We start from the raw sequence: 24,650 nt of genomic DNA, 5'->3' as shown, positions 1-24,650 counted from the left end.
AGCGTGAGCCCATCGCCTTTAGTTGGGAGATTTATAGGGAGATTTATTTTGCGTCAGATGCAAGGGCTAACAGCATCACCTCCCTTAGCAGCGCAGGCAGGCGATGGGGGGAGGCCGGAGCAGCGGGGCTGGCGGCACCCCCGGCATCCCCCACGCACCCCGGCAGAGCACAGGGACCGGAGCGGGGGCAGCTTCTTTGCTGGCCATTGAGCTGGCTGCCGGGGTGAGGGAATGGAAGGAGGCGCACAGGAAGCGAGACCACGTGGCTATAAATCCTGTCAAGCCTAACGATGTTTTCTCAAGTTTATTTTCCTGACTTCCCTCCCAAGGGATCAAACCCAAAAGATGGTTACGTCTGATCTTTAGGTAACCCAGAAACAAAATGCTTCCCAGACAAATAATCACATTGCAGTCTGACAATGTTCATTATTAAAAAAGAACCTTTTATTTCCATTTTCTTCTGGGTGTACTATATTGCAACGTAACACTATGCAGGTCTATTATCATATTAAGATTGTTGCTAGAGAATTAAGAAGTTTGTCCATTTGGTCAAATTGCAAAGTTTCGCCTTGGCATTCTTTACAGGGCTTTTCACCGCTTACGCACAGGAATTAGCTGAAGTGCCAGAAATGTGATATGAGACTTTGAGCGGGCTCTTTCCAATCAGAATTTGAAAAAAATGTTGGGCTGGCTAGATGCAGGAGGTCAGCACAAACATCCATCCTAATTTTGAGAAAGGAGGAGATGCACATCTCCAGATTTTGATCACAAAGTAGATTTGCTTTTCAGGCTTAATGTACTATGAAGGTTGCCTTCTTATTTTTGATGGACTCTCTGTCATCTCTGCTTCTGTTACCAAGGAAGATTTGTATTATTTTTGAGCAATAATGTAAAATGCCTTGCTTATATTCCGGAACTGTCTTACTTGTTAGGCACCTGATTAATGTAAGTAGTTATACAAACCCATACAAACCATGCCTAAAGTATTATTCACAAAACGTCCATCCATTCTAAGTCAAATACTACAGGTCACAGAAAAGTCTAGTACGCGTTGCATGTGAATATACATATGAGCAGTACATGAATCACTGAGTAAATATGGCACTTTTACATATTTTCCTGGATGTCATACAGAAGTAGGAAACAATCTTCTCTTAGCTGACGCATTTCTAAAATACTGTTTTGGAAAATACACCCCACAGACTAGACAGTAAGAAGTTTAGAAAAGTCAACAGTGCGGCTACCTGAGTTTGTTTCATTAAGTTTAAGCAATTAACAGTAATGTGATATTTTATCAAAAACTGCGAGCCTGAGGGTTGTCTACCCACAAAAGCCATGCCCCTAACCCTGCTATAGATAAAACAACACAGCTCTCCGAGCACAGGGCTCGGCAAGATGAACTGACCCAGCAGCTCAGCACCTCCAGAGTGACTTGTCCTGCCTTCTCCGTGCCCGGACCCCGGCTGCAGAGCCCTGTCCCCTTGCTACTCCCACCCTAGTGTCCATCCGATCCTTTGGAGAGCGGATCCAGCAGAAAATTAGTCCCTTCTTTTAACTGACTTCGTTTTCTGCTGGCTTAAAAAGTTGATTTGTCCTGTGGAGGGATCAGACCAGCACCAGATCGGTAAGGTACACGAGAAGCAGCTGGAGCACGTTGGCAGGAACGGGGAGCACGGGAGGAGGAAGGAACTGCCCCTTTTTGGTGGCTGTGAGCTGTCAGATCGACTAACCTGTCTCAGCAGACCAAACCCTTGGAGAAGATACAGTTATTAGCGCGAAAGTGCTTAGACCGGTATAGTTTATTCCTATCGAGAAGGTGAATAAAGATATACCAGCATAAGGCACTTTATACTCATGTAACTGTGTCCACATGAGGGGTTGCACTGGTATAAGTATAATCAGTACAAACAAAAACCCCCACATCCCCTAAGTGACGTATTTACAAAAATGGCGTAGGACAAGTCTCCAACCTTCAGTTACGAGGTCTGCATAACTTCCGTTCAGAAAACAGACCACAAACTACACATGAAACAACATTAGACACAAAATAAATTAGGGACTTAAAATGCTACATCTAGGAATATAAAGATTTTTTAAAAAAAACTTTAAATGTAATCCCATATTTAAAATCTAAGTAAGAGAACTATACAGCTCCACCGATTACATGGACATTTTAAACAGTTTACATTCATCAGGGACAACAGCACTTTGGTTTACATAATTAGGTTAATATGAGCAATGAAACATTTCTCTCCCTCGCATTACATCAAAGTGATACACATTTAGAATATATATACTGCCAAGCTGTTCCAATAAGTGCATTCCATACACGAGTAGGAGTAGCTCTCACAATAGCTACATCAGCTATACGTCTTTAATAGAACTAAATCAAACCCCTTTCAAAAAAAGCGTGCTTCGCTTCCTTTATGCCTGACCCGTTTTTGATTAATCACGTGGATCTTCTCCAGAACACAGCCAAGCGCAAAAAATAAGTCTGCCTTGGTACCGTGGCAAGCCCACATACCAGACTGCATAGCACACCCGGGATTCATGAGGAAATTCTCATTCTAGTTTGTCTCCCCACCTTTATAAGGCAGACTCTTAGAACAACCGTATGCTTTTGTGCCAAGCTCAAGCACCCAGATTAACTGTAGCTCAAGACGTGCAATGGCAGCTAGAAAACATTTAAGAGCAACCGACCTGACAATCATCAGACAATTATTTTACGCAACTTTAAACGATCCGCAGCTCAACCTCTGCAGTTTCTCAACAGCACTGCCTCCTGGAGAAAGAAGTACTTATTCTTAGATATTTTTGCAAAGCATTTATCCAGTGCCTGCGTCTGATTCAAACGTGTTGCTGGATAGGATGAAGAGATCTCCTCCCAGCAAAATATTTTACTATCATATAGTTATTTTTTATTAGCTTAAATTAGCTTGTGTGCAGCACGTGGGTTATCATATACCTGCCAAACTTGCCTAAAAGAAAGCAAATGGCTGGATTAAATAAACATCTGAACATGGCTTCAGAGGATAAAGTTCCCAAACTGATGCATAATCATTACAGATTATTACATTATTTTAAAAAGCAGACTTCCAACTGTATGATTTCCAATTTAATTACTAGCTGGGAGATGAAAACATAGCCTTCATCACTGTCCTCTGGTAGCCTGAGACTCTGAGAAGTTAATGTATTCCTTTAATCTCATTTTTGCAGATCTGCAAATGTTCCTGCGCTGAGCTTGGTTATATGATACCCGAGCTCAAATAAGGAGCGTATGAGACGCTATTTCCTTGTCAGAAGCTTTACAAACTAAACATGATTGCACTTTTTCTGGATCCCGTTCCTGCAAGGTGCCAAGCATCCCGGTGGGGAAGGGAACTGAGGGGGGCAGAGGGCACTTTCTCCCTGGCGGGATGGGGTGTTTAGTGGAGGACGGGGATTTTTCAGGATAGTGTTTCATCTCGCTGGGTTGACGTTTCCAACACAGTGAGTTCATTGCACCCCTTCCATTCAAGTTAGCAGGAGATGGGCAGCCGCATCCCTTTGCACTGTTCGGAAAATCTTCAACGTGAGTCACTTTGGTCCCGACTCCTCTGTGAACTGTGACCTTACTCTTCCTGCACCAGAGAGGAAATCGCAGTCAGTGCCTCCTGCTCGGCGCGGTGTGTGAACGGAGAGCTAGGCTGGACTTGCCGAAAGGCCCTGGAGGAGTCCCGTGTGCCCCCTCAGACCCGTTACAGTACACAAAGAAGCTCTTCTACTTGCTTTGATCATCTGAGAACACCATGTCATAAATAAAAAAGGATGGTCAACCCAGATTTGATCTTATTAGATGTTGAACACCTCCTACTGCCACTGAAAAGGAAACTGGGCATTCAACACCTGCAGCACCACCCGTTGAAGACCACGTCCTAAGGGATTAACGATAACCAGGAAGACAATATAATCATCTATAACAAATTATGCAACCCAAAGCATACAGCTTAAACACAGTTCCCCTGTTGGGATTAGGCAAAGGAAAAAAAAATATATCAGCAGATAAAACCATTTACTTTTACCAGTAAAAATTAAGTTACAGATACCCTCATCCTCAGGGCAAAACAAATTTTAAAAATATCTTAAAACAGTGAAAAAATACAAGAAAATTTTACTTAAAAATATATGTACTCCTTACTCCAAATTTGTTTGTACAGAAAGGGTTTGTCTGAAAAAGAAAAAAATAACGACAAACTAAATGCATATCCGGAGTACGCACTTTCTACAGCATATTTGGTAGAAGCGTTATTTCTGTAAAACTGAGCGAGAGGAAGTCAGTTATTCAGCTTTCATTTGTTCCCTGACATCAGAAGGCAACGTTTCAAACAAGGTGTCCTCTACAGTGAAACCAGTCCGCTTCAGAGCTCTACATTCACCGAGCTCAGGTGGGAGGATTTCAAAGTGATTGCCTTTAATATCCAAGTAGGAGAGGAATACCAAATTACCAATTTTAGGTGAAAGGACCGACAAGTTATTTTTCCCAATTTTCAGAGTCTTGAGTTTTTTGCAAAAGTATAGTTCATCTGGCACGCTCTCCACTTTGTTGCAAGTAATGGAAAAGTATTGTAAACTCTGCAGAACTCCTATTTCGGGTGGGATAAAGCGAATGTCATTGTAAGACAAATCCAAATATCTGATTTTGTTGCATAGGAATAGGTGGGATGGAAGAACCTCTATTTTGTTATGGCTGAAGGAAAGCCGCTCGAGACTAGTGAGTTTCTTTATATGCTCTGGGATGTACGTTATACTGTTGTACCACAGCTTTAGGATTGTCAGTTTTCGCAGATGTTGAAAACTGACTATTTCTTCAATGGATTTGAGGTTGTTTTCCTTTAGATCCAATTCCTGAAGGCTGAGAAGGCTGAAGACTGCATGAGGAATGCGTTCTAAATCACAATGAACCAATTCCAGCTGTGTCAGGTTGACCATCTTCTTCAGGTTGTTGAGCATCACTAACTTAGTGCCGTCATTATGGATGCACAATTTTTGCAGGTGACTTGAAACATCGACTGCAGATTGTGGGATTTTGGACAAATTACTTTTTATGTAAAGAACTTTAAGGCTTTTGAGTTCCCGAAAAGACTCCAGCGTAATGTTTTTGGAAATATCGTGACTTAGGGAGCCAATTAAATAGAGCTCTTCCAAATTTCTAAGGCCATACATCCAGTGTGGAAGTTCTCTGATGTCATCAAACTTGACACTCAAGATCTTGAGATTCTCCTTCAGGAACGCCAAGGCAGCACTGTGGATCTTCACAGAGCATTGGTGCAACGAGAGCTCCTGGAGATTGTCCAACTGTGCAATGGTTGCTGGTATCATTACATTATTAATTATTTCAAGTTTTAAAGATTGCAGCTCAGTAATTTCAAAAACTGTGTCTGGCAGTCCAGAGAGCATGAAAAGCTGTAGCTCCAAATGGCTATGGGAGTTCGTCTGTAGCCTCTGTCGCAGCTTATCTGCAGTCCACTCGTTGTTTAGGTTCAGCTGCTTCAGCTTATTTTCACTGACTTCAGACAGGAAGACAGCGAATCGCTTGGAGTAGAGAGGATCATACTGATCGATCATATGAAGCATAAAAGCAAAGTCATTCTTCACATCTGGGATATCATCAATTCCCGTCTCTTGCCGAACATACTCAAAAGAATATTCCTTCAGCGAACGATAGAACAACCAGTATAGCGTGTAAAGGCATGTAAGGCCGTAGATGCTGACAAAGCACAGGTAGCAGTAGGAAAGTTTAGAGAATAGATGTGCCATCGTGTGATTACAGCAAAAATTCTTATATCCTGTCATGTCTTCTATATCGACGTTACAGACTACTGTAAAATTAACTTCTGAGACAAGCGCTGTGTTGTAAGCAATAATAATGAGGAATTTAATTACCTTAAGTACAGTCTGGCGAACGTACATGACGTAGAGTATATCACCCTCCTCAACATGCAGTCTAAATTTCTTCACCTTTTCAAACAGTGCTTTGGCCTGTTCACCTTCTTTCTTATCTAATGCCCCAGGGGTTCCCTTATCCACAACTAACTTCTCAGGGATTGATTTTAAAGACTGCGTCTTGACCAAAGTGCCTTCAGTGCTTGGCTGGATAGTATTAGACTTGTTTATGTTGTTCTTCCTGTTATCCTTCTCTTCAGAGTCTTCCCCTGACACTTCGGATAAGGCTCTTGTTGTCCAGGGAGAATCGAAACATTTCCCGAGTATTGAAATGAAGTGTTCTATTTTAGAGCTCGATCCAGGGAATTTGAACCAGAAGTTACTACACAGCATGAAGACCAGCGTGTGTATAAGGACAAGGTAAGGGAAGTACTTGGCATACCAGTGCAGGGCACGTTCATAGCACACCTGATTTATAAAGCTGTATTGCTGAAGGTCCAAATCAGTCTTCAGTCCTTTCATTTCAACTGTAGCTGGAGGGGTGGATGGCTTGGGTGGAGGAAGGGGGGTCGTATCTGGTATTGTGTTAAACACATTCGAACTATTGGATTGGTTCTGGCAAGGCTGTATGCGCTTTGGAAGGCATATTATCTTGTCTTGCATGACCTGAAACACACAAAAAGATATATTTTAAACTGATGTACACACAATGGTGGCAGTAGCAATGGGTAGCTGTCCTTGGAGTTCCTCCAGCTGCCAGGCATTCCTCGCCACAGCCTGGCACTTGGCCCCACAGGCTGTGCTGTTGTTATTATTCCCAACAAGACACTTGCTCTATATGTCAAGAACTAGGTCACCCCTTTTCATCTATGGTTAGCTTTCCATAATTTGAATAAGAGGGCATTGAGATAATCCAGAAAAAGGAAAGGCATGGCTAATGCTTCCAGAAAAGACCAGGGATCTCCCGCATTGCTCTCCCCAGAGACGGACTGTTCTTGCCAGGCATAATCATCTTGGCTACGTGATGCTCAGAGATAGCTTAGGCTCGAAAGCAGCATAATTGCATTCATGTGGCTGTACGCTCACACTGTGATGTCTTATCACACCGAAAATGGCTGACAAAGAGCTAACATGGGCATATCTATGCTGGGACATTATTAATCTTCAGTCTTAATAAAGATAGATGGGGATAATGGAGAACTGACGGCATGGATATAATTTTTATTCTGTTTCTCATACATATACATAGAGTCCTCATACCACACACCTGTGGTGAAACAAGTACCTCTGTCCTTCTGTCCTTAAGTCTGTCTCTAATGCAAAAAACCACAACTTTCTTAATTTGGGCTGGCCATCCATGTTGGCAAACTGAAATCAGAGCACCTTTAGGGACCAATCACCTTTGGTTTAACTTGGGATAACAGTTTGAGTTCAGTGCAAGGCCCCCTATAGGCCTGAATTTAATATGTTAATCCATGTGATAAACCAAGGAGCTCTGCTATTTGCCCTGAATGACTAACTGGGATTAGCCCAAACTAGGAATGTGTGCGTAGTGTAGATGTGTCCTTTGACATCATGGTTGTTGAAAGCACTAAATATAGAGTATGCAACATGAGCTACCAAAATGATATCCGCAACATGAGCTACCAAAATGATATCCTCCTTGATGGTCCACCCTGGTGCAGGCAGATGATGAGGAGAGACCACGTCTTTCGAACAATATCAGTGCCGTAACTGTTGACACGTCAAAAACTCCTGCAGTTAATCTTTCTCTGTAAATGCTGTTCTAATATACACCATTACTTATACCCTGGATTCATGCCTCTGGTAATAAACTGGAATAAAAAATTTTGCCTGTTATTTGCAGTGTTTCCACACATTATTCTCCGGTGTGGTTCATCCAATCAAGCAGGTAAACTTAAAAATAACAGATGTTCTACTTTGTGCGCTTAAGCAAACACTTAGCTACTAATGCAAAATCCAGCCCTATATAAAAATATTTTTAAACATGAACATCGTACCTTTTCAACTGAAAATACTTGAAAACGGATAGTGCAGGCAAAACTACAGCTGATTTCACGTGAGATTTGGGACATAGCATGGGAAAATCTTGGGCTATGTAAGCGAGCAAATACCCCTGAAATAAGAGCTCTGCCGAGGTGTCCCTTTAGCTCCATTTCTAAGTCATGCCAAGAAATTAGATCTATGTTTGAACTAGTACTGTAACTTTCTATTTTTGAGGAATCCATCCCAAAAAGTATTTTCCATTTCTTTTCGGTTTTTGTCGCTTTAGCAAAATGTAAATAACCATGATTGACAGTAATGTCAATTGTTTACGTGTAAGCACCCTCAGATATGCTTTGGAATGGAAGAGGCATAATATTAGTTGTGGGTGGTGTTAATGAAATAAACACATTAATTTCAAATCTCTTTGAAGCACAGAGACAGAAAGAATATTAACATTTGCCAAATAGAGAAAAACAGAAATTACAAAATTACGTTTTTCAAACTTCTAAACAGAAAAATGGTAACAAATAAGAACTTAAGTCGATCATCTGGTTTGTTATGTCAAATTGTGATGAAAACAGGCATCCAGGCACAAGCCAAACCAACAGCTCTTATCTTAGCTGGCACCACTCCATCAACTCCAGTGCAACTCTGCTGATTTACAGCTGCTACAAGACTGGTCTGTGTTATTTGATATCGCTACCTAAACAGCTTTAATCCTGGGACCAGCAAATTTTTGCTTTGTTCATGGTGAACCCAAGAGATAAAACAAGATGTGACACCATCCTTCCGAGGCCCTTCCTTGTTTGTGGTGTTCTTTCAGCACCCCTGAGAGCACCCGCCTCGCCTCCATCCCGTTTGATTTACCTGCAACGTGCACCCAAACACACCGATCATCAGCATGGCGACAGAGAGATAGTCCGTGAACACATCCCACCAGGGCTTCAGCACCCTGAATGCCGGCTGCTGCTCCGAGAACTGGCGAAACTCGGTCACGGGAATCATCGTCCTGCAAAAGAGTAAGGCCAGCGCTCAGCCTCCTGCAGCCTGTACCCCTCAGCCTGTGCAAGAAATTACTTCTGTGAGGTTTGAAAACACCTGAGCTGGCAATGAGAAGCCCAGGATGTGGCATAAAAGTCCCCAGCTACCGCCCAAGCAGTCCCTCAGACACCCCGCCTCGGAAGAGGGATGCTCGTGCTGCCCCCCCTGCACCTCCTATGAGGAACAGAGAGCAGGACCGCGGTCCTGTCCACGCAGGCAGGTGAATCCCTCTCTGCAGTGACTCCCACCGTACCTGATGGGCCAACGAGGCCTTCCGAATCCCTGAAATCAGGCTGTTCTGTAGATAGAGACATTCAGCTTTATACACGTTAGCCTTGATCTCAAAGGTCTGGCTAAAATGCTCGTCCTGTGCTCAAATTTCACAGGCCCTTTTTGCTATCATGTTTCATTCACCTCCATTTTATTCAGGGATGCTTCGGAATATTTGTGTGCATACTCACTGCAGTTTTAAATCTACTATGTGTGAGTTGCTAAAGTGCTTTAGCTAACCAAAACTACAAGCAGATCAAGGGCTTTATCTTCACCTCAGATGTCGAGGCTTACATCATCACCTCCTCTGAAAAATCAGCTAAGACACGAGCATGTACAGGCAAAGCAACTGATTTTAAAGCCTACAGCGTATTGTGTAACTGAATCCTGAGCTCAAACCAGTCCCGAAACTCCCCAGTAAGTTATGATGGAAAGATAAATTCGCATGGGAATGGAATAAAAATACTCCCAAGAGCAATTTACAAAATTTGCCCTTTAACTAACATTGCAAATGCTCACCGCAATCGCTTCATATCACAGTAATATTGGAAGAGTCTATAATCCTGATTCAGCTGAGCACTGGGACCTATTAGTGTGGGTTTGGTGCCATCCAGCTGTGCGCAGGCTTAGCGATAAGCGCACACTTGCTGATACGCTGCCCAGGGGCTTAAGGGATTCACTTCGTTCAGAGCCAGGGATCCGGCCGGGAAGGATTCAGGCCCTAACGGCTGCCATTCATCACAAACATACGGCCATCCCAAGGATTTATAACTGACTCCCACTACACTGGCCATACTTGAGTGGAAAGATGCTCAGTTTGACACCTTCGCAGGGACTGCTGTGCCTCTGCTTGCCCAGCTGATCCTCAGGAGGTACCACAGTCCCCAAAGGCAGAAGGTGACCTCTGCAAATGAACTGGATTAGTAGCTGGGCTGGAGCATGGCAGCTTTCCGAGTGGGTAGCATAAAAACTTCTTAACCCTTGCTCCCTGCCCCCCTCTCCCCTTGCAACCCTTCCACATTGCTTTAAGCACTACTTGGCCAGCTAGGATAGTATCTCTCTCTCTCAGCCTCTTGCTCTTCTAAAAGCTGTCCCCAGGGTGCATGCCACAATGCCAGACGAAATCGCACACACCTCTCGCACGGCTAGCGATCCCCAAGAGAACGGCAGGCTGTCCTCGGCAGCACTTGCGAATTAATAGACAGTCAGTGAAAACGATGGCAACGCGAGCCTGACTTCACACAGCTGGGTCGGAGGCTCGGCAGCGTCCGTGCCAACAGGCCTGAATTGCTGCAGTGGGGGCGAAGGAATGCAGCATTCATTATTAAATTACAAGCAGCCAGGAGCTGCAATTCTGATTTTTGTGTGCCTGTCTTGCAAACGCTCAGAGACACATCAGGGAAGGTATACCTCTACAGCAAGAGCACCTCACATAGATGCTGCAGCAAACCTCTGTTGCCTTTCAAGTTTCTTTTAGAAATACTGGTGACAAAAATGGGTCTCATAAATTAGAGGAGCCCCATGCAGCGTTAAGTACATGCCCAGCACTCCTTCAGCTGAGCCCATGGAGAGGAAACCCTCCGCTGGCAGCTCCCAGCGGCGCCTGAGCTGGAGAACATCACGCACTGATCTCCCCTCGTTTCACTGCCGTTGGTAAGGAATTACCCTCCTCGTTTTTATTTCCACATAAAATGCAGGTGACTGGCAATAGCTGCTGGTAAGCTTTACAAAATAGTTTTTCTTTCAAGCATTGAAAAACACAGAAAATTGTGAAAGGAGTATACTAATACAAATGTTAGCTTATCAGTTGCCATGCAACAGTCCTGCTCAAAGCTTCGTAACACATACACCACCGTCGGCTCAGGTTTTGAGGCCAGTTAGCTGACTGGAATGCTATCGGTACACACAAGGATACATATCAACAGATTGCTTTAAAATCATGAGGGTTTGACATTTTCTCCCCCCCCTTAATAATGGCTTATGGGTTCTTTTTCACCTTCTGATGCCACAGCCTCTAGGGGCCCTATTTGTAAGGTTTTCCCAAAAGTATAGACAATCCGAGCATCAAAGACACAATCATGGGTCCTACAGTGGAGCCTCTTGAGAAAACACGAGTGCTCACGTGCACCAAAACAGGCAGAGACCCAGGTCTCGCTGGTTAGATGTCTAAGCAGCTCTGTGGATCTGAGCCATGGTTTTATGAAAGTCGGCAGTGCTGAAACAGGGCCTGACAGCAGATGGGACTGGAAAATATCTTGCAAATTACTGTGCCGGGACAGCTTTCCAGACCAAAAATTAATTTGGCTATTGCATTTGATAGGTTTCACTCTGTATTTTTAGGGGCCTTTTGTTGTATTATATATTTGCTTTATTTCTTCTAATTGATGTGTGGGGAATTTAGATGAAGGCAGAGAGTTTCTGGCACCACAGATACATGCTGCTCTGATCCCTTGTTCCCTTTAGAGGCTGCTGTTTGCATGGTGTGACTCCTCATTAGTGGAGCGCACATACTGTTTCCCTGGTTAATGGGCCAAGCAGAGGGAGACCTGCATACAGAAAGCCTCTCTGAGCCGTGCTAGAAAACCCATCTGTGAGGCCTGCAGTTCTACACCAGACATCAAAATCTGTCTGCCACTTCTGTTTTTCTTTATGGTTAAAAATAAAGAAAACAAATGTTACTGAACGATGGCGAGGGTACTGCAGATAATGACGGTAAATAAACCAACAATGTCTAATGACAGACAATATTTTTTAACTTCAGGGAAAAGACACTCACAAGAAGCTTTAAATGGAGATGGGATGTGAAGAAGTGGGATAACCGTTTTGCAACATCCTCTGGAGAAACGCTATTGCTTCTCCCCACTAGCGATAAGAGAAAATACTGGAAAGAAGTGCAGAGAAGCCTAGGCTTAGCAGCGCTGCTGGTATCTGCACGCAGAACAGAACAACACAAAATCACTTTTTATTTGTCTCCCTTTTCCCTCTATCTTATTTTCTGTTCTGGCCTGTCCAGTGACTGAAAGGACATCTATTAGCAGTGGCTCTGAGGCCTCAGAAAAGACACAGCAGGTCCATGTGGCTCAGAGCAATCATGAAAACCCCCTCCTGGCTGTGGCTGGAGACAGGCTCTTCCCCACTGCTACACCCAGAGCCGCACCACTGCCAGACTCATTTGTAACCATGTCTGTACAAAATAAAGTGATTCAGTCCATCCTGAATTTAAACAAATCAAAACAGGGATGCTAAAAAGTCACACCGCAGCCCAATCCACAGCGATCTCTGGGACAGCACACCTTCTACTGCAGATTCTTATCTCTTCTTACAACAAGGAGATAGAAGAAAAGGAGTTTGACTAAGCGAAACTAAGTGAAAACTAAGACAGCATTACTAATTTCAGTTCACTCACATTCAAAATGCTATTTAATGGCACAATACATCGTAGCTGAAATGTGGAGTCTGACTTATGTTAAGTGGTATTCTAACCTACTTTAGGAAACATTGAATTCTAAATATTGGATAATTTTTTCAATTAAAATCAGAACTTGCTCTCTCTTTTCTCTCTTGCATTTCTAATAATCCTTGGTCTCTAGAGAAAAGAAAAACGTACATGACATAAATCATCTGGTATTCAACTACCAGAAGGAAATAAAAAAGGAACTTGGATTCAGAAAAGTTGTACTGGCTGTTAAGCAGTGCTGCAGAAAAGAGCAGAGGGTTTGCCAGATTAAATAAAAAACAAAACCAAACACACAAACCTCCACAACCCCCCGAGACTGAGGGGAGAGAAAATAGTAGGAGTTTTTATTATTTTAAATTTTCTAGGAAGTATAGAAAACTTGATGAGTGAAAATGAATACGTGATAATAAGATGAAATACTGGAATCCAGGTAGAAGGAAGGTGTGATATTTACTCCAGCAGAAAAACTAATTACAGGAAACAGCTAATGCATGGGCGATTAGGAGCGAGACACAACTTAATGTGACCTAAAAGAGCTAAGGAGAATAAATAGATCGAGTCAGAGAGAAAAATATTGGAAACAAGCTAGACTTAGTAAATCAAGAGATTGAATCAAAGGATGATTGTGAAATGGCTGCACTGTGGAGCAAACTGGCTTCTCAGCAATTGGCCTTCATCAGAGGGAATAAAGGAAAGCAGCGGGGACAGTTCGGAAGTAACGACAGCTATTGCCAGTGCGGCTAAGGGGAAAAACGAGTATGTTTTACAAATTGGGCAACCCGCGTGCGCTGCAGAATATAAAGGAAATTAATTAATTAACTTCCTGGCCAGTGGCGGCTCAGAGGACATGCGGGCGGGCAGCCCGGGGGGGTTTCTGGGCAGGGACCGCCGTTGCAGCACTGGTACCACCGCGGCCGAGCGGCACAGCCGGGGCTGCCGGGCAGCGGCTGAACCTCTGCCACCAGCGCTGTGTCAGCGGGGCCTCCGTGCGAACGGGCACAGAGATGCTGACGAGCAGAGTTTCCAGCTGTAGCTACGCTCCCTCCACCAGCGACGGCCACCCAACGGACCAGCTCTCCCCAGCCACGGCACAGGGCACTGCTCACTGCTGGGGCTTTTCGGCGGTGCGAGCTGTTGCAGCGCGGCCGGCAAAGCCCTGGGAGAAGCCCCGGCCTCGGCTTCATGCTTTGCAAGCAGGTGTTGCGAGCTGCTCCTGGTGGCTTCGTGTCCACTGAACTTCTGTGACCTGCCTTGCAGCAGCACATGAGGGACCCCTGTCAGAGACAGAGCCCACCGTGCCAGATGGGCAAATGCTTGGGGATAAAAAGGTTTATATACTCGACCCGAGATGTGCGTGACGCACCCTCTCATCAAGCTGCATTCATCTTGCATCTTGAGAGATGTTTTACAAAGAAAAAACATTTTCATAGTCTGCTACAACCCTGAACAAAACTGCTTTTGGCTTCTAGCAGCTTCACACTCCAGCTATTGCTAGGTGACAGTTGCTATTTTTAAGCAGATTCTCACAGAGTAACTTCATTCATTTTATGGAGCGTAGCTGCGTGGAATGACACCAGTCCTCAGCAGAGCTGGAGGGCACGCTGCTGAGAGCGCCCTGTGACCAGTGAAAACCCCTCGCCGCTCCCACTCTGCCCCACTTCAGCTTTCACGGCACGGTTTGTAGAGACAGTGCGATGCAAAAAAGCACGCTGAGCGAAAATGGAAAGAAATAACTGGGGGGCCCTGCCTCTATCCCACCTGTGGCAGGTCTGCTAGCATGCGTTCCTCACCGAGGCAGACCCCGAGCAGCTCCCACCATGCCCACCCTCCACCATGGCAAGGTGGCTTCCAGGCCGCCTGCGCCGTGCTGCCGGGAAAGCTGCCGACTGGTCTGCGCCCTTCCACGGGCAACGCTCGATACTACCCGTTGACACGAGCCAGCTTGTGCCCCAGCTATGGCCTCCTTGCCCTGCAAAGCCCGAAGGCCCGTCCCTGCGCCTTTGCTGACCTTCATGTGACAGAGAAGCGGCATCACTGCTGCTTCGTGCACTGCAGGCCGGAGACCAGGACCTGCTAGAGCTGCATTTGCCGAGCACAGGTGTTACTCACCAGAAGTCAAGCCCTCTGCTATTTTGTTCTTCTGGTAACGGTTACTCAATCATGTTGCCATGCGTTGAAGCAATCACTGTCATCCATTGCTTGTTTTAGGCGAATGACCAGAGCCGCACACCAGAATGGGGGTCCTTGGGTGCTGGACAGGCAATTAATATCCAGAATTTACTGGTTCAGTAGGGGCAGGGCATGAATAACACACCAGAGGGAAAAAGGAGGAGGAACAGAGCAGAAGAGAGACTACACTGCAGAAATAGTGACATTTACAACTGGGAAGCATAAAAAGTTGGTGACATTTCTTAAGCTGACTAGAAAAGATGTTTAAATGATTAGCCAGCTGACATTTAACTACATTTCCCTGACATCGCACCAACCCTCCACAGACATAGGATCAGCACCACCACCTCCTGAGTGTGGCACAGAGTCCAAACGAGTCCCAGATGCTATGGACATGGCCCTGAACCCCCCCACAGGGAAGGAGCTTTCCCCTTGGTGTGAGAGGCCTTGGGCTGGTGGACGCAGGGCCACAGCCGCAGCCTGGGAAGGGTCAAGGCTGAGATGTCCTCAAGAGGCAATTCAGACTGGGACTGCTTAATCTCTCACATCAAAGATCTACTGAAAGGAGAAAGTGCTGGGCTAGGCAAAACCCGCCCTCCTGGCTGTTTTAAACATACTGCATGTGTTAGGATAAACTATGAAATGCCTTTTGGGAATAGCGCTGCAAGTAGGTCTCTGGGCTGGTTCCCATACATGATTTATTGCATATTCATCTTCATTAAAGGAAGAGAGCACAGCACGTATTTAACACACAAAGAGCTCATGACCTGGTAGCGGGGACTCGGCAGAGCCCGAGTGCTGTGGGTCGTGTGTGCCGGGGATGCACCCCAGTGCGTTTCGCTTTTCACAGGACACAGCACTGCACACCCTAAACACCACAGCCCACTGCCCTTGGTTGTAAGCATCTGTTACTCTAAATACCATAAAGTCCCTTTTCTGGTGGTTTTGTGCTGCCTGGCCTCGGCCACCTGGGGCCAGGAGCTGAAGTTAAGCTAAAGAGCTCCTCAGCACAGGGCTTGAGGCTGCGCTGAAAAGCAGAATTTTGCATTCTTATTTTGCCTGATTGGGAACTGCACACCGAGACAGTTAAATAAGCAGGGATAAGGGAGTTTTGCAGCCAGGTTCATGGTGATGTATTCTTAAATACCTAATTTAAACAAAATCGCTTGTCTATGCAGAGCCCCAGGGCTTAGGGCCACAGTCTCCTCTAGCTGGGGCTGACAGGCACAGCCTGGCATGAAAATGGCTTGGTACTACCATCATCAGTCATATCTTCTGTTGATTATAAGTTTACCAAATTTGTATTTTTGGGTGGGATTGGCTCCCAAAAATGACGGTAAGGAAAAACCTGTCTAATTTAAGGCAAACTTTAAATTAAGACCTAGCCAGCAATTGTTCAAATCATTTCTAGAATCAGGCTTAGGGGAACAACAGTGGACTGTGCACACTACAAAACTTGCGGTCTTTTTAAACTTTCCAGACCCTCCATGCCCCAAAATTCGGCCTGTGTATTGGGGACGCAGTTTTTACTGCAGTGTGAACAGCTGCCCACAGCTGGCTAATTTATAAACCTTCGGCAACTGTGGTTTTACATGTGTCCTTTGATCTCAGTAGCTGAACACTTCATCTTCAGTGGGTGCCCGGGAGCCCCCCACAGCTCCTGGCACTGCCCGTGCTGGCACCACAGATGACAGACAACGAACCTGCTTCACTTCATCACCTAACCAGGAGAGGACTAAAAGTGGACGCAGGGACCAAGTCTGGAAAGCTGAGATTAGACTAAGGGGGAAATTAGATGATAAAGGGCTGGAATTAGCAACTCCTAATTCCCAAGAGGTTGATGTTCCTTCCTTATCTGTGTATTCTCACACACACTGTCCACGCAGTGACATAACGTCTGAACTGCCCTACCATTCGGCTTTGGCAATTATCTTGCTCTATGTTTGCACTGACCAAAATGTCCAGCATTTTGGTAAGTTTAGGTGCTTGGTCAGTTCTTGTGTAACTTATAATACCTCTGCTACTAACTTCTCCCTGTATTTGAGGCATTTCAGGAGACCAGTCTCCCTGCCAGGCTTTACAGCCATTGGCATTTCCTGTAATATAAAATTTAATTTAAAAAAAACACACAAAAAACCCCACTAAACAAAAACCCAAACTGCGTCAAAATTTTTTGGTTGGAAAAACTACTCTGAATGCTGGTTCTTTGGAAGTATAGCAAAAAAGCATCACATGTTGCCACTTTTTCAAACATGATGGGTTACTTTTTGTTCTGTTGACTGTAAGGGAGAATGTCATAGGAAGAAATACCATCATCCTGAAGTAAGAAATACAAACAAATGATGCTGTTACTTAAACATAAATCCCGCGTTAAGGAACTGGAAAGCCATTTTTAAAAACAAACCATTTGCATCCAAACAGTTATTTTTAAAAGTCCATGTGTTTACTGTATTTTCAAACAAATCCATCTTCCTTGGGCTGCGGCTGGCGAGGAAACGTGGCACGGAGGAACAACAGAGCGTGAGTCAGGAGTCCCCACGGGGGCCCAGCCGTGGGCTCCCTGTGCGCCAGCTTTCGGCACGCCACATCGACCCGCCATGCCGTCACTTCTCCAGCTTGAAAACAAAAAAGTATCTACTTTCTTTACTACCTTTGGTGGGAAACATGAATGAATAGTACTACAAAATCATGACCTACTGCTTTTTGCAGTTCTCTGCAACGGTTGTGTCTAAATTGATCGCATGTCAAAACTTCCCTGCAAAGCCACTGGGGTTAATTGGATTTCATACCACACATTACTAAAATTATGTGTCACAGTCAGTATTAGTTTGCAGTCTGGGGAGCAGACTAAATACAGTCAGCCCACAGAAGGCATTATTCCAGCACCCACAGTTTGGTGGTCCTACAAAACATGTGCAAACCGTGCAGCGGGGCTACACCTGCGCAGATGCGGGTGAAAGCGGGCCGGCCACGACCCGGCTGTCCCCTTCGTGACAGCCGTTCGGGGTAGAAACAGGCGCTCATTCCCAGGCGCGCTGCTTGGAGGTTAGGCTGTGTCACCTGAACTCCAGCACAGTCACGACCCAGCTACTGGAAGACCGTCCTCCATCACAACAACAACCACAACCGAGCTTCCCCAGTGCCCCGGCTCTGCAGGTCCGCAACCGTGGGCAAGACTCGAGCGAATCACCGGGGATCTAGTTGCTTGAGAAAACTGAAAAGGGTATAACTTCCAGAAACCTGCTGAACACCTAGTCCCTTTCCATTCTTTCCCCTCTCAGCTACTGAGGCCCACGCTGCAGGCATCCAGCGCACATTTAGCTTTCGGCTGCCCCTCTGCCTAACACCCAAGAGGCGGTGGATTCAGAGGCGGCCGTGAATCCCCCTGCTCTGCTGTTGCTACCATCCGCCGCGGCACTGGAGGCTCAAAGGCCTGAATCCAGGACTCGGAGGAGACATAAGGGACGTAAAGAGGAGACACAGAGGACGTAAAGAGGAAGTAACTTTAATAAACTGCATTTCAAAATACACGCTGCAATTTCCACCTACACATACAGTAAGCGCCGCTTTGGCAACGGATCCCAGACAATAACCTTGTTGTTGGTTTCAATTGAGTCATAGTACTTTTTCATGTATTACACACCAAAAAGACTTCCTATTGTCAGCAGCTCTTTGGCTTCGACTTGGTTGGACTGAAGACAAAAAAACATTCAGGGCCAGATTCTGCCAGATAAAGCCTGAGTGAAATCAATAGCAGTCCCTTCTGCACCCAGCACATCGGCCTGTGCAGAGATTTGGCTTTGCTGAGCTATTTGTCCAAATCTGAAGAAAAGTACAGTCTACGCATTTCCATGTCAAAGAGTACTTCAAAGGCAATACTTGCCATTTTTCAGCTCTGGGAGTAACATTCTTAGTTTATCAGGGCTATCACTCAAGCCGCTGGCCCTCTTTCCAGAGCTGCAAAATGTTCTTAATGCCAGTGAAAACCTTTAACAGCAAACCAAAGCACTGAGCAAGAAACTATCCGGTAAGTGGTATTTTAGTACTCTGGAAATACGTCTAAACAACTGAGAAAAGTAAACTCACATCAAGTTTTAATCCAAGTTACACCAGGTTTTCCACAAACACTTACTTAACATACTCGGATAATGAAGACAGAAACAATGCCACGGAATGTCATCGGACAGACAATATTACACAAACCAGTGCCATTCATTGTCAAAGGAATAGCCAGGGGCCTGGGGCTACTACAAGTGCTCATAATGAAAAACGTTCAGTTGCTATAATTAAAAATTAATTCCTAATTGGGACAGGGAGCACAAAGGGTCCATTCTGAGTCTTAAGCAGCTCAACCATCTGAAAAGTTAGTTAAAAACTTTTTATGCAGTGATTGAGCCAAAAACATGACAGAAATGCCTGTTTTCACTATTTGTGAGACCTTTCCGTATAAAGGATCTTTTCTGCTCCTGCTCACATGCTATACAAGAGAGCTTTCTAAACTTTGCGATACTCTCATAAACATGGATCCCAAAACGCCTGGACAAAGGCGCCGATATTCTCCGCCTGAAACACAGCTGATGAATTTTCTTCCCCCCCGAACCATCCTTCGTGACAAAAATCCCCAACAATACAAACAAGGGTCATACTCTCATCCATACTCCTGAAAGAATACGAAAGACGAACCCAGATAAATTCAAGCACGTAAAACAGACGTGATGCACACGTACTCGAAGATAGACACAAACAGCTACAGAATCCGAATCGTTATGCACGCAAGATGACTTAAATATCATAAACTTCAGAGATGTGGAAAACCAGAGCTATCTGCCTAAATTCTCTATTGGATTTTTTCAGTGCAGTGTTTCAGCCATGGCCCACCGAAGAGGGATTAGCTCTAAACCTCTTCCACCAAAATGCCTGTTGCTGCACCACAAAACAGAAAGAAAGGCTGTTTCCATCAAGCCTAAACTTTGCGAGATCAAAGCAGTTGCTGGGGGGGTAGTTCTGACCAGACTGTAGCAGGTGTGCAGGTCTTTGAAATTACGTAGTCATGGGTAAATGATGGCAAAGAGCAAATAATCATTTTAATCACATTACACTTAACAAAGGGCTTTTCCAACAACGTTGTCTGTGAACACCCATCTTGCTCTATAAGCTTGCATGAAAACTCTCTATCCCTGAGACAGCTCATCAAGCATTCACAGCTACTGGAAAGTGAGATCTCTAACGGTGCTCGCTCAGAACACCAAACCTGCTGTCTGACAGCACCCTGCACTTCTGCGCTGTCGCATTCTCCTGTAACTCACACGTAGATCAGGATCGCACGCTGCTGCATGCTCGGGGACGGCTTGACCTGTGCTCTGCTTCACCATGTGCCCCAGAGCAAGCAATTCATCCAAGCTCCCACCTTGCTTTCAGTGATGAGTAAATAAAATTGGGAATGTTCTCAGCACTTCAGCAGTCTTACTGCTGGCTCGCTGCGTTTTGGCTTCCCATCAATACCACATCACTATGTGCTATTGCCACTGAAGGGAGACGTGAGCTGGCGCCTCCATTTTCAGCGGATCATAGCCTAGCCCAGGATTTGAAGCTGGTATAAAAGGCTGGATGCTGCTCACCTGAAAGTCAATAGAAAAGTTAAAGTTTACTTTGATAGAGAGAGAAGTTTATTTTTAACGCTACTCTACAGGACCAAGTGTTTTCACATATGCTGGTTCAAATTCAGCAGAACTTTGTATGCTCGTCATGACAGCAGCGTTAGCAACTCTCCATGGAAAACGGTGCCATTCTGTGCTTCAGGGGAGACCTTTGTTTTACTTTAAAACCAATAAAAAACATGCACTGTATCTTAATGCAGCATTCTCCCAAACAAATGGAAAACGTGCAAAGTGCATCCATGGCACCATCCTACCTTTGAAAAATCTGACCCGATCAAACACTAGATTGCAAAGCAGTCCTTTGTGGGAGATGGAAACAGAGTGGACACAACCTCCACGCTGGGGAAAAAAGCTGAAAAAAAATCATCCTGGTCCAAGCCTACGACTCTCTGGATGATACAGTTTTAAAGGTTATGCTGTGTCTGATTAGCTGCTTGTGTCAGGCACTAAAATGTAAAATGAATATAGTGCAGGAAAGTGGATCCAGGGTCTGCCAGGTTCAAAGACAACTCTAAGACACTTCCCCTGCCTCGGGATGGGAAGGCAGCAGCAAATGAAGACAACGGAGCAATCGGCAGACTCGCACATGCCCGAGAAGAATCAAACCTAGTGTCTTCCTTGTGGGAAGATCTCGGAAACACAAACCCCAGCAAAGGTCATTGCACTATAGCTTGAATTTGCACCACAGTTTTGTTCCACAAAATCCCTGGGCAAACAGCTACAGGATGGAGAAGAGAGTAAAGTTTCCATTGTGTTGAGCACGTGAAATCCAACACTTGTTAACATTCTTCTGACAACTCATTCTGGAAGGAGAATGGCGTCTTTGCTTTACAAAGTAAGGTACTAAGGGAAGTATTTTGGGGTTCTATTTTTTTTCCCTGAGGTAAACTGTTTAATTTTCAGGATTTTCTTAAATATATAGCCCCTCCCCTGCTGTTCACAACTCTGTGACAATGAGGACAATATCTTTTTACTAAATTTTCTCAAAGAGGGAAAAAAAAATCCTGTAAAAATAAACTCTAGCTCCTGTTATTGTGAATTGTTTGGACGGTAATTGACCTTTTTTTTTTTTTTTTTACTTCCCGCAGCATTCAAAAAGGCTCGGGCTGGGAAGCGCCTTTCTGGTGGTGAATAGGGGCCACTTCAACCAGTTGCGACTGAGGTCACCGGACAATTGGGGGAACTGCTCCTCCCAGCACTCTCTGACATAGCTCATTCTTCTGGGTCTTACCCGTGTCGTTTCTCTGGCGCTAAGGCCACCTGGATATTGTTTAACCCTCTCTGCTGCCCAGCCTGGACATCCCCCCCTCCTACCAGTCAGAGCCCCTTGTTGTGGGCCTCAAAACCCAGATACCGAGGTGGGATGCAGCTGCTTCAGGAAATCAGCTCAAATTGGTACAGGAACTGATCGCAAGATAGCGCCAAGCACCCAGGCTTCACTTGTGTGAAGAATTCAGCAGTCTCCGATTTTGTTCTTCACTGACAACCAGCACTCGCCTTTTCTAATACCGACCATAAAAAGGAACTAGATTTTTAGGTTTTCTGTCAGAAAGTTTCTTTCTAAAACTGCTTACAAGAAAAAATAATAACAAAAACCCCACAGAAAGTTATATTATGGTAAAACCCCCAGCGGGGCCCGTTAGTATTCAGACTGTAAGAAAACAGCTGATGCTGTTTTCACATTTAGCAAACTGCTAAAGCAAAATGTGCCGCACATTTAGCAAACTCTGAATGCAACTGGAAAAGGAAATGATTCAGAAACCACAGGTGCTCAGCACTAGGCTGCTGCACCTCGCTGGCAGCCCCTGGGCACGGACACTTGCAAGACAGCAGGAATCCAAGGCCAGGTTAAAATTAGGGATCAACTCAGAACTGCGCTCAGCCTGGCTCGCGATGCTGATCTGCACCACAGGGACCAACAGGCATTTCCAGGAGAAGAGCGAGCGCTGCCTTCCGGACTGCTTTCATCATGCCAAAAAGAAAAGTGCAAGCAGGTCTAATAACCTGGGGTGGAGGGGAAACGTGTACTTGGTTGAATTGCAAAGGGAGATATTTTTTTTTGTTATTTATTTCTAACGTTGCCGTCTTTTTCTCCGCTATCTTGTAAAGCATCTCTCTGCCTGTCCAGTTTTTTACAGCATCATTCAAGCCTATGGTGCTCTGTGGGAGTGAACACGTACTGTGTGCCTTCAAACACTGCCGCTCACGATACTGAGCCTTTCCCCACACAAAATACTTTTTCCAAAAGTAAAAAAAAAAACAAAACAAAACCAAAACTAAAAAGGCAAGCCATAGCTCACACGCTTATCTGCACAATAAAATTCCACGCTTTTAGACATTTTCATCCCGATGAAATTCTAGGAGGACACATTTGGCAGCCTTTCACAAGCCTCTCATTTTGCTTGGTCGACTCTTCCCAGTGAACTGGACAAACTGCATTTCGTGAATAATGAACAAAACCGCCCATCACACTGCGACAAGGCAGAGCTGCTTCTAAACCGATTGGAAATCAGGATTGTTTGGGTTTGGCTTTTCTTTTTTTTTTTCAATAAACTATATCTTGGAAAAGAAGGGCCCTGCCCGGCGGGGCCGGCGGGGCTCCCTCCCTTCCCCCGGCGGCGCGGACCCCCCGGCGGCCCGCGGAGAGGCCGCGCAGCCCCCGCGGCGGCCCGGCGCCCCCCGACCCCTCTGCCCCAGACCCGAGCCGCCCCCTCCCGTCCTCTCGCCGCCCCCCGGTGGCGCGGGCTGCGTTGGGGATTTCCTTTGGGGTTTTGCTTTTTTTTTTTTTCCCCCTCGGGGAAAATACCCTCAAGGGCTTCCCTCCAGCCTCACAGACACACACACATCCCAACCCCGGCGCGGGGAAGCCCCGCTCGGCTCCGGGCCGCCGCCCCGCGGGGCACCCCCGGGGCCGCCCCAGCGCCGCGGCCCGGCAGGGGAAGGGGATGGCACCGGGACGCGGAGGGGGGGGGGGGCGCTGCCGCCTCCCGGAGCCCCTCGGCGGGGGAAGGAGACGGCGGCCATCCCGGATAAAGTTCGGCTCCCCTGGCACTGACCGGGGCGGGGATCTTCCCCCTCCCCGCGGCGGGGGGAAGGCAGCGCCTACCTGGTGGGCGTCCGGGCGGGGGGTCACGGGCGGGCGGCCGGGAGCGCGATCATGCCGCGGTGCGGAGCGGGGCAGGGCCGGGCCGGGCAGGGCGGGGAGGCCGCGCTCCGCCCGCCGCCGCTCCGCCCTCCGCGGGGCCACGTCCCCGGTGTGAGGCCCGGAGGCCGGGCGGGAGCGGCGGCCGCTAACGGTAACCGGCGGCCGCGGCCTCCGGCGGCCGCGCCTGGAGGGAGCCGGCGTAACAAAGGCCGGGCTTGGGAAGGGAGGGGGGCGGCTTGTTTATTCCCCTCCACAAGGCGCAGCCGGTGGCGCGGGCGGCGGCCGCGGGTTGGGGGGAGCCGCGAGTGGCCGTCCCCGCCCCGGCGGGCGGCCCCGGTGCCTGTCTGGGGGATGACAGCAGGAATTGTGAGGGAAAGACCTCGACCTCGGCGCACAGGGCGGTGGAGAGACTCCAAAGGGAGCGGGCTGTAAAGCGCCCGGGGTTGCATTGACAATAGAAAAGCGTCTCAAAGAGCGACAATTGGAAACACAAACTTCTGGCCCAGCAATTGAAAAAGCGCAGACGGGAGAACTGCTGCTGAAGCAAACCACATATTTGACGGGACTTTTGTCCAATGTTTCCAAGAAAGATTTACATCTCTGGCAGCGTGAAGAGACGGGACAAATTCTGCATCAGAGGGAGGTGCTTGCCCTCTGATGCCTCGCCTCTAACCTTAGGGGTGGCGTGTGTATCCCCTTGGGGACACTTCAAATATGTAAACAAAGAAATACAAATATCTAAGCCCACTGTGTGGGGGGGAGTTGATGGAAACAAATACAACGTGAGGCATTGCAGCTGTTTTGCCACAAAAACATTAGCTGGGCTGGGATGCGGACCGAGGGTCTGCTGTGGATGGTCGTGGGTAATCCTGACTTCGGGTGCTTTCCGACCCGTCTGCTGCAGGGACTGCTGAGGGCAGGCTCGGGTCCCTCGTTTGGGAACGGCGGTGTAATTTATAGCTGCGGGAGTTCTTCTGCTCAT

General features: G+C 46.4%; 1 protein-coding gene and 1 long non-coding RNA gene across 2 annotated transcripts in view; both read right to left on the bottom strand.

Moving 5' to 3' along the window:
- Positions 1–422: 422 nt before the first annotated feature.
- The window catches only part of LOC142058398 (volume-regulated anion channel subunit LRRC8C), a 65,730-nt gene continuing 41,502 nt past the window's right edge, over positions 423–24,650 (bottom strand). The window contains exons 6-7 of the mRNA XM_075095519.1: positions 8,797–8,938; positions 423–6,588 (exon numbers count right to left, since the gene is read on the bottom strand). Coding sequence (XP_074951620.1) covers positions 4,318–6,588; positions 8,797–8,938 — 2,413 coding nt within the window. The 3' untranslated portion in view covers positions 423–4,317. The remainder of the gene's footprint in view (positions 6,589–8,796; positions 8,939–24,650) is intronic.
- LOC142059341 (uncharacterized) lies at positions 18,356–24,073 on the bottom strand. The gene is made up of 2 exons (XR_012661291.1): positions 23,630–24,073; positions 18,356–20,484 (listed from the first exon to the last, which is right to left on the bottom strand). It is a non-coding gene; the product is annotated as an uncharacterized LOC142059341 (long non-coding RNA).

The sequence above is a fragment of the Phalacrocorax aristotelis genome, chromosome 6 (assembly GCF_949628215.1).
Source record: "Phalacrocorax aristotelis chromosome 6, bGulAri2.1, whole genome shotgun sequence".
Lineage (NCBI taxonomy): Eukaryota > Metazoa > Chordata > Aves > Suliformes > Phalacrocoracidae > Phalacrocorax > Phalacrocorax aristotelis.
Note: the sequence above shows the minus strand (reverse complement) of the source record. Positions and strands in the feature narration are given on the sequence as shown.